Source organism: Eschrichtius robustus, chromosome 20 (genome assembly GCF_028021215.1).
Source record: "Eschrichtius robustus isolate mEscRob2 chromosome 20, mEscRob2.pri, whole genome shotgun sequence".
Taxonomy (NCBI): Eukaryota; Metazoa; Chordata; class Mammalia; order Artiodactyla; family Eschrichtiidae; genus Eschrichtius; species Eschrichtius robustus.
Genome location: NC_090843.1, coordinates 50,834,270 through 50,844,795, shown reverse-complemented (window position 1 = coordinate 50,844,795; position 10,526 = coordinate 50,834,270). Strand labels below are relative to the sequence as shown.

Genomic DNA, 10,526 nt, shown 5'->3' with positions numbered 1-10,526 from the left:
GCATGGTTTCAGCCTGTATCCTTTTCTCCCCGTCAGTCCAAGACACCTAGCTGCCACCCTAATGAGGGTGGCTTCTTCCCTCCTGCCTGAAGCTGTCACAGATACTTCCCAGCCCTGATGTGACATTGGTCCCATGCTGATAGGTCTCTGCACATTTTAGTCCTGGCTATAAGCCATTCTTAACCAGGGGTGATAGCATTTGGGGATAAGGGTGAGGTTTGGCTGCATCACTTGCATCTCTAGTCATGAACAACAAGGGAAAGAGGCGGGGCTCATGTGTAATGCAGCATCAGGGGAGGAACTGCTTATGTAACTGGGACAGTAGATTTAGCAGGAGAGAGGAGGCAAAGGCTTGGGGATGGGAGCAGTGAGTTGTCGCAAGGGGCAACATGCCCAGATGGCTGCTCCTCATAAGGTAGGGTGGGGGGCTCTGGCAGCTTGTTTAGGGGAGGTGAAAGGCATGAGCTTGAGGCCTGGGAACTGGTAATAACAGTGTTGTCCACTGTGGGGGTGGGGCAGGGAGGCGTTACCATCAAAGTATTTATGGTAGGTGCAGTACTGAATCTGTGATGCCTTATGGGGAAAATATCCAAATATTACTTTCCTAGAGGATTTTAATTGTGTGCAGGAAATCTAGACCTTGGCCTGAAGCAAGGGTAGTAGCAATTTTGCCTGGGGTTCAAATTTACATCTCTAGGGTTGAGATTTGAGGGAGTGCCTGCTAAATGGGCAGAACCTGTAATGCCCCAGGGGCAGCAGGTTTAGTGGCTCCCTTGGTTCTCAGCAGGGTGGCAACATCCGGGGCCCCTGGGTCCGAGGCTAGAAGAGCCTCTGGCCAGGTGTGGGGACCACCAGGTCAGGTCTGCAAGAGTTGCTGTGGGGACTACAGGGGCATCACTTCCTGCACCAGGAGCCCCTGGAGCCAGCCCCACTGCTAGTAGAGAAGCCTCTGCCTGAGTGGCCAGTGCCTCAGTTCATCAACCTCTTTCTGCCGGAGTTTCCTATTAGGCCCCTTAGGGGGCATCAGCAGCTGAAGGTAGGTCAGTGGAATCCCTAGAAGGGGTCTCAGTCTTGGGGAGAAATCTAGAAACAATCAGTCTCAACTGCCCTGTTCTCCACTTCTCTGTACAGATTTTAGGCCTTGTGGCTAAAGGCTCCTTTGGAACTGTCCTCAAGGTGCTAGATTGTGGCCAGAAAGCAGTATTTGTGGTGAAGGTAGGGACCTAGATACTCTTCCACATTATTCTCTAGTCCCTGCCTCCAATCTTTATTCCAGAAAGGTTGGGAGGAATAAACAATTTAATACACTATTCCCCACTAGGAGTCATCACTCCTCTTCTTTTATAGGTGGTGCCCAAGGTAAAGGTCCTACAGAGGGACAACCTGAGGCAGTGCAAAGAGGAGGTCAGCATCCAGGTATGCACAGAGCCCTGGAAAGGATCCTAGGAAGAACCAAACCACAGGCGGAGAAAGCACCTTTCTTGTCCAACTGTCCTGCTTTTCCTGACTCTGACCCCTCCCTCTTCTTCAACCAAGAGATCCCAGGAAAAGTAGCTATCAGTAGAGTAATTCTAGGTCCTGCCAGGGAAATCTCTCCAGCATGTCCAGTGTGTTCCTTAGTACTGGGATTACCAGGCAGGCAACCTGTACTGAGAGTGGGGCAACAGCTTCCTTTCTGCACAACTAGGTAAATACTGACTTCTTGGCTGCCTTGATCCTCAATGACCCTGATCCTAACTTCCTGTTTTCTTGTCCATAGCGACAGATCAACCATCCTTTTGTACACAGTTTGGGGGACAGCTGGCAGGGAAAACGGCACCTCTTCATGAGTGAGTGACTGGATTCTCTCCTCATTCCCAAGGGTCCTTCTACCATACTCCCCACCTGAGATTACCCATCCCTTTGGCTTGTTCTGCCTTTGCTCTGTTCTCCTTTTCATAGTACTTCTCTCTCCCAGAGGGAGAGGGAACAGCAGGTGGCATCGGTTTGGGCAGGAGGCATATGATGCCTTGAGCCCAGGCATAGTAGCCCCCAAATATTGCCTAGACTTCTGGTACTTTGCAGTGTGTAGCTACTGCAGCACAGATCTGTACTCCCTGTGGTCCGCTGTTGGCTGCTTTAGTGAGGCTTCCATCCGCCTCTTTGCTGCTGAGCTGATCCTGGTGCTGTGTAAGTGAAACAGGAGTGGTAATAGAAATGAGGGAAGAATTAAGCGGGGAGGGAGGCAGAAGAGAATTGATATTAACTCTGGAGGTCAAAGAACAGGGATAGGAATGGGGTGGGAGCTATCAGGGAAATTGGAAGGACAGGAGAGCTTCAGCACACCCCATGCTTGCTGTCATCCACAGGCTATCTCCATGACTTCGGCATCATCCATCGAGATGTGAAGGTAGTTAAATGCTTTTTCATTTTGTTTAAGGAGGGACTTCTGTAAGACGTTCCAACAGGTCCAAGAAGGCGGGAGAAGCTGCTGAGAACAGTTGACCTTGGGGCCCTCATGGGTGTTAAGGATTTGGGCAAGGGCCCTCCAAGTACAGACTTGGATGCTGAGCTAGGGCATCTTCTTCAGCTGGGGGGTATAGTATACATGATGAAAGAGGATTGAAAGGAAGAGGATGAATAACTTCTCACCTGTGATTTTTCAGATGGAGAATATCCTTCTGGATGAACGAGGTAAGTCCTTTTCTTTTCCTAGTCCCAGAATGAGAGGTACCTCAGTTTGGAAGTAAGTCATGGCTGATGAGGGTTGGAACAGAGTGGTGCTGATGGCTTGCTTTTCACAGGCCATCTGAAACTGACAGACTTTGGCCTGTCCCGCCACCTGCCCCAAGGAACCCGAGCCTATACTATCTGTGGCACTCTTCAGTACATGGGTGAGAGAGAAGCTAAAGCTGGTGGGTAAGCATTGGGCAGAAGGATAGTGAACAGATATCAGTGACAAGTATCTTTCATACCCGTAGCCCCAGAGGTCCTGAGTGGAGGGCCTTACAACCATGCTGCTGATTGGTGGTCCCTGGGTGTCTTGCTTTTCTCTCTGTCAACTGGAAAGGTGAGAGAATGGTAGTGATGTTGGGCAGAGAAGAGAAGAGTTGCCCTGCGGTGGGAAGAAAGAAGACCTTAGGAAGTCTTGCCTCATTCTTACTAAGTAATGACACCTTCCCACCCCTTAACTCAGTTCCCAGTGCCCGCAGAGAGAGATCATGTGGCCATGTTGGCAAGTGTGACCCACTATGACTCTGCGATCCCAGCTTCTCTTAACCAGGGGCTCTCACTCCTGCTCCATGAGGTAAGGGTGAGCATGACTCTCCTTCTTGACTACAAAAACCATTCACTTCTTTCCCTATCACTGAAGTGATTATCTCCCCATTCCTCTGATTAATTATTAAGGGGGGATTCCAACTTGATCAAGTACTACCTCACTACTTGCCTTCTAATCAACACTTCAAATTTTATTCCTGAGTTCCTGGTCCTCCAAAGCTCGTCCCCATCCATAGCAGGTCACTTCTGAGAGAGTGGGCTAGTGCTGCTCTCTTACCACTACTACTCCTTTATTCCTACCTTTGCCCCCAGATTAGCCTGTTTCTCCCACTTTTACATATCCTCTACTCTTTTGGGTTCTTCTCCCTGCCCTCCACAGATCCATGAACTTCTTTCTCCTTTTCCAGCTTCTCTGTTCCGTCCCTTTCCTATCCCAGTCTCTCATCCTTCATGCTCTATTTCTCTTCAGCTATTATGCCAGAATCCCCTCCACCGTCTACGTTATTTGCATCACTTCCAGGTCCACCCTTTCTTTCGGGGTGTGGCCTTTGACCCAGAGCTCCTACAGAAGCATCCAGTGAACTTTGTCATGGAGACACAAGCTACCCAGCCCAGTCCATCATCGGAGTCCATGTTCTTCAAGGACTTTGACTGTAATCTGGAGTCCTTCCTGGTGCACCCCAGCCTGGCTTGAGCTCCTCTACTGTAGTTGGGGCTCATCTGGGAACCTGAGGACCTCCTCTGCTGCCAATTCAGTGTGACCACCTTGATGATTAAGTTTGTTTTTACTTTGTAGCCTTTTATCATTCTCTTCCTCTAGGCGTTGGACCAGAGTTCACACTGGGCATTCTGCGGTTGGTAGTCACAATGCCCTAGTCCTCACCCCATCATACAACCCATCTCTCAATTCAACATCTCAGATCAGAGTGTGGACCTTTTCCTTTGTTTCATTTCTCCAGTGTTTATACCCTGAAGTTTTTAGCCAGAAGTTTATGCCACTTTTCCTTCTCCTTGTTTCTGTGCCATGTTTCCTTTTGTGAGCAATAACAGCACTTCATGGGTTCCCAAGGTACTGCTATTTATGTGTTTAATAGGCTTGTCAGAAGCAGTATGAATGTTTTTCAGAGGTCTCAACAGCTGGTATTTGTTTCAACCCCTAAATATGCAGGTAAAACATATGATCTGGGGGCTCAAAGTCAGTCTAACTTTTAAAAATTTAAAAAGTGAATCTAATGGCCTACTGCGAGGAAGAGAATAAGAAATGAAACATGGGTGGGTTAAATGTCTTCTCTAGGGGGTAACTGGAATAGCTATACACATTTTTTCCAAAACAAAACCTCTTTGAAAGACACAAGAATTCTTAAACTGATCACTTCCCTAGATGGCCCAGGTTTCAGTTGGTGATGGGCAAACCAAGGGATTAAGAGGCATGACATCAACCTTGAGATTTAAGATCAGAGATGTAACTCAAGAACCTTTTCCTTTAGGAAAATCATCTGGACCTTAAATTTGTATACATTTCTGGCCTTTGTGACTTCATTTTTCTTAAACCAACTTCTTAAAAGTTTCATTTTCGTTATTCTTCAGTTATATCTGATCTCTCTTTCCAAACCAAAGAGAGTCTGGGAAGTATTCTGAGTACTATTTATTAATTTTGTCCCTGGATTAAGCCAGATTTGCCCTGTACATAGCTGGCATTTTACTGGCCTCTGCAGAACTGCTTTTTCTGAATTGTACTTTGGCAATCCATATGAAAATCCCTATGAAATTTAATTGCTGTAGATACTGCAAAGGGTGTTTATCATTATAATTCATAATGTTCTATATAAGGATGCATGGAAGAAATTTTCTCTGAACCCAGTTATTCTTTTCCTGAATTGCTGGTTGGTTTTTACCTTAAAGACAGTAAATATTCAACTGACTGTATTTTTCTTTTCATACTGATGGTAGACCACTTAGAGCCCAGTTTGTGGCCCACTTACAGCAAGTGTTTAGGACCTCATGTTATGTTTTGTATGCTAGCCACGTTCTTGGTTCCATCATCTTCCTTTTTGACCTTTACTTTCCTTATTCTCTTCTCATTTTTCTGTTTTAGTCCTTTTTTTAAAATCGTACTAGATTATCTCCATCTTTGTAAAGCCTTTTAGAATGAAGTTGAGATATAAATAAATAAATGAATGTATCCTTGATCCTTTTGATTATCTCATTTGTTTCTCTTTAGAGACTTTTTAGGCTTTATTACATATTTTTAAAGTTGTAATGACCAGAACTGCCACATTGGATAAAAACCAATACTGAATACTAGAAATGGGAATCAATGGCTTCTAAAATAGTAGTTAAGAGTATTAGATTGTAATTTAGGAGACCTGGTGCCTTGATCCACCAATAAATATTTTGGTGTCTTTATACAAGTCATTTTAACTCTCTGGACCTAGTTTCCTAATGTATATAACCACTGGTTCTTCACTGTGGGAGATGGGTTTCAGATTTCTGTGATGCTTCTTCAAAGGGCAGATGCAGATGATTTTATGATACTGTGTGTCTGGCCCAGTGTTAATTAATGTTCAGATCGCCCAACATTATATATAGCCTCTCTGGTCACAGCAGCATATTGGTTTAAGGTCTTTAGGACATGGTTAACATAATGTCACTAGGGTCCCTTTTCCTGGGTCATGTTAGATAGCTTAGAGACCAGGATCATGTAAGTGTAGTTTGAATCATTTCTTATCAAATGAGGACATTTTTAACATACTCTCTTCAATCAGTGGTGCTTACAGCAGTGTTTCTCAGGGTAGAGTGGAGGCAGTGACAGAAAATCAAAGTTTCACCAAGTATAATTTGAAAAAGCACTGCCTCCACCCCTCCACCTACCCCAGTTTTGATATGCTCATCCCTGGGAGGCATTCTTTCCTGCCACCCTCCACCCCCATTCAGAATCACTGACCTAAAAATAAATACCTTCTACTTATTCACATGAAATTCATTTAAAAAAATTTGTTTTATATACAACCTGAAATGATCTTTTAAGTTTAGCCCTACATTTTGATTTTTCATTACCTAGAAGAAATCAGATACACTTTTAAGTATGGATATTTTGCTCTGTACTGCCTTCTATCTTTTCTAAGAATTTAAGATTAGTCTTATAAATAACAAGGACCTACTGTATAGCACAGGGAACTATATTGAATGTCTTGTAATAACCTATAATGGAAAAGAATCTGAAAAAGATTTTATATATATATATACACACACACACACACACACACACACACATATATATATACCTGAATGACTTTGCTGTACACCTGAAACAACACTGTAAACCAACTATACTTTACTAAAAAAAAAAATTAAGTCTTAACACCAAACCTTATATTCTTCTTTTAGAAAAGTGTCCTTTTAGTTCTACTCATTGTTTCTTACCTCTAACCTAATTTATCATATATCGACCAGTTCATTTGTTCACTTGTTCATTGATTTAACAAACTGGTAATCTCAATTCCTTGGTTTACTTCTTTAAATAGAGTCTTCAATGTAAAAATTTTGTCAAAGCCTTTTTGAAAAATTGAATAAAATCATTTTCACTGTATTATTAGCCCCTGTTACAGGCTGAATTGTGCCCCCTCACCATTGATACCCTGAAATCCTAACCCCTGTACTTCAGAATGTCACGGTATTTGGAGATAGGGTCTTTACAGGTGTAATTAAGTTAAAATGAGGTCTTATGGGTGGGCCCTAATCCATAATCCAATATGATTGGTTTCCTTATAAAGGGGGGGGGACTTCCCTGGTGGTGCAGTGGTTAAGAATCCGCCTGCCAATGCAGGGGACACGGGTTTGATCCCTGGTCCAGGAAGATCCCACATGCCGCAGAGCAGCTAAGCCTGTGCGCCACAACTACTGAGCCTGCGCTCTAGAGCCTGTGAGCCACAACTACTCAGCCCGCGTGCCACAACTACTGAAGCCCACATGCCTAGAGCCCGTGCTCCGCAACAAGAGAAGCCACTACAGTGAGAAGCTTGCACACCGCAACAAAGAGTAGCCCCCGCTCACCGCAACTGGAGGAAGCCCGCGTGCAGCAACAAAGACCCAATGCGGCCAAAAATAAACAAATAAAAATCTTACAACATTTGGGAGACTAGACCTACAAACATGAGATGGAGGAGATACCTAAACCAAGACAGAAAATGAAAGCACTATAGAAGAAAAAGAAGGGCTTCCCTAGTGGCGCAGTGATTGGGAGTCCGCCTGCCAATTCAGGGGACACGGGTTCGAGCCCTGGCCCAGGAAGATCCCACATGCCGCGGAGCAACTCAGCCCATGCGCCACAACTACTGAGCCTGCGCTCTAGAGCTCGCGTGCCGCAACTACTGAGCCCGCATGCCACAACTACTGAAGCCTGTGCACCTAGAGTCCATGCTCTGAAACAAGAGAAGCTTCTGCAATGAGAAGCCTGCGCACGGCAATGAAGAGTAGCCCCCGCTCGCCCGCAACCAGAGAAATCCCGCATGCAGCAACGAAGACCCAACACAGCCAAAAATAAAAATTTTTTAAATTAAAAAAATTTAAAAAAAGAAAATACATTTACATAAAAGATGAATGAATCAATCAAGATAAGAAATCCAGATGCTTTGAAGGGAAAGATAACATCTTAACCTCATAAAAGTTTTATCTTTGTATAGCCAAAGATACCATTAATAAAGTCAATGGACAAAAAACAGATCTAAAGAAAAATATTTGCAATGTGATGGCAGTTAATGTCTATAATACAGAACTCTTACAAATTAGAAAAGAGAAGTAACCTATTTTTTTAAAAAGGACATGGACTATGAAGTGATGAATGAGTTAATTAGATCTATATCAGCTGACTTAGAAAGCTCAATACAAGACATTGAGTGGGAAAAAAATGCAGAAGTGTAAGAAATGATGCCATTTCTGTAGACGACTCTCAATGCTTACTTCCCTTCCGTGTGTGTGTGTGTGTGTGTGTGTGTGTGTGTGTGTGTGTAAGAGAGAGAGAGAGAGAGAGGGAGACAGAGAGAAAGAGAAAGAATGAAAAAGAGAACCTGGGAGGGAGAGGGGAGTAATGCAAATGTAAAGAGAAGAGGAAAAAAAAGGCACTAGCTCTCAATCCCAGAGACCCCAGTCTGCACGTCAACTAATTTGGGTAAAAAAAAAGCGTGTGTAAATAAAAACAAACAAAATCCTTGTGTGTGTGTATACATATGTTGTTGTTGTGCTTTTTTGGCCGCATAGCTTGTGGGATCTTAGTTCCCTGACCAGGGATGGAACCCCGGGCCCATGGCAGTGAAAGTGCCGAGTCCTAACCACTGGACCACCAGGAAATTCCCTGCATATGTTTTTATAAAGGCATACACACTTCGTTACCTCAGGCAGGTAGAATGGATGGGGGAGGCTGTGTGCCTTTAATATGTCTTTGCATTGTATTGTTTCACTTGCTACAACGAGCATCTCTTATTTTTTAATTTGAAAAACGCCAAATTAAAAATATCATGCAGGGAGTTCCCTGGTGATCGAGTGGTTAGTTAGGATTTGGCACTTTCATCGCCGTGGCCCGAGTGCAATCCCTAGTTGGGGAACTGAGAGCCCGCAAGTCACGGAGCACGGCCTCCCCCCAAAAAAAATTCATGCAAAACAACACCAACAAATTAATTCTGCTTATGTTACCTATTTACAATAGTATTGTCCCTCTCATCTACCCTCCACATCCCTCCTAATTTGCTGCTGGAAGCACTATATCTCTTTGGTTACTCACCTGGCATCTGACATACCAACTGCAACAAGGACTAAGCATTCCAAGTCACACTTTATATAATACAAGCTTTTACTACTGGCGCTTAAGAGTTTTCTGTCTTGGTTTTTCTGCCCCTCTCACCCTTGTTTTATTTGTTGGACCTTTTTGATTGACCAGAAGTACATGTACCTTGGGATTCCCTCTGCTAAGTCTGGGGGAATCCCAGGCTCAAGTCTGTGTTCTTCTGTTGTCTTTCTCCCAGTTTTCCAGTCAAGCAACTGTTATCTCTAGCGTCTTTAGGTTGCACCATTATGTTTCTAAAGCGGTGTTGTCCAATAGAAATAATGTTAAGCCTCATAAGTAATTTAAAATTTGCTAGTAGCCCCATTAAAAATTAGGTAAAAAGAAACAGATGAAATTAATTTATTTTATTTAACCCAATGTATCTAAAATATCATTTCAACATGCAATCAATATTTTAAAATAAGATATTTTATTCTTTTCTTTTTTCATACGAAGTCTTCGAAATCTAGTTTGTATTTTACACCTATAATACATCTCAATTTGGACTAGCCACATCTGAAGTGCTCAATAGCCACATGAGGCTAGTGGCTATGGTATTGGACAACACAGTTCTAGAAGAGCCCATCCCCTGAGAGCCCTGAAGTTCGTAACATTATAGTTTTTCCTCTCTGGGTTATTGCCTTTTCCAAATTCATTATGACTTAAGAGTGTAAATAAGGTGCCGTGAGCGTTCAAAGGAACATACTTCATCATAAACTGTAACTCTGAATACTTAACTTTAGGCTGTTTCCAAAAATCAATCCCACCTCCAGTAGCTAATTCCCACACAGAGGGGTTTCAAGCGACAGGAGAATGCAGTAGTCGGTAGTGTGGGTGGCAATCTTGACTCTGCCATTTACTACCTGTGGGGCATTAGGCAAAAGACATTATCTGTGACTCGGTTCCAACGTCTGTAAAACGGGGATATTTACGGTGCCTACTTCACATGCCCTTTTGGGGATTAAAGGAGTTAAGATATAAAAGGCATTTGGAAGAGTGCCAGGCGCCTAATAAATGTTCAATACTTGTGAGCTATTATTGGTCCAGTAAACTTGTTGCGTACCCTGAGTTAAGTCCCAAGAAATCACCAGAAATTCTGAAGAGGCTAAATGACAGCGCAGGCTGAGAACCACGTCTCAGGCCATCACGGACGCAGGACCTATGCGCGGACCGAGCAGCCTACGTAAAAAACGCTCCACTCACCTTCCCTTCTAGACCCCCGACCGGCTCCTGCCGGTTAAAGCTGAGGTAGCTGAGGGAAACCTGAGGAGAAACTTCCTAAGGCCAGGCCACGGGGACAGCTTTTCCGACAGGGTGTGAGACTGGCCTACTCGAAGCAGGAGGGATGGACTCCTCGACTGTCCAACTTCCCGGTCACCCTCTCAGAGGTGAGGCCGAAAGACTGGCCTTCGGTCTGAAGCGCGTCCAAGCTACCGCCGGCGCCGGGGGT

General features: G+C 44.1%; 1 protein-coding gene and 1 long non-coding RNA gene across 2 annotated transcripts; one reads left to right on the top strand and one right to left on the bottom strand.

Moving 5' to 3' along the window:
- Positions 1 to 48: 48 nt before the first annotated feature.
- RSKR (ribosomal protein S6 kinase related) lies at positions 49 to 5,410 on the top strand. Its single transcript, XM_068531700.1, is given in 12 exon segments — positions 49 to 415; positions 785 to 1,036; positions 1,132 to 1,215; positions 1,348 to 1,416; positions 1,760 to 1,829; positions 2,065 to 2,169; positions 2,349 to 2,389; positions 2,646 to 2,673; positions 2,784 to 2,873; positions 2,961 to 3,049; positions 3,176 to 3,286; positions 3,728 to 5,410. Coding segments are annotated over 12 exon segments (1,221 nt in total). The 5' UTR covers positions 49 to 358; the 3' UTR covers positions 3,953 to 5,410.
- LOC137755500 (uncharacterized) lies at positions 2,629 to 10,515 on the bottom strand. The gene is made up of 3 exons (XR_011072025.1): positions 10,280 to 10,515; positions 2,955 to 3,094; positions 2,629 to 2,691 (listed from the first exon to the last, which is right to left on the bottom strand). It is a non-coding gene; the product is annotated as an uncharacterized lncRNA (long non-coding RNA).
- Between the last annotated feature and the right edge of the window lie 11 nt (positions 10,516 to 10,526).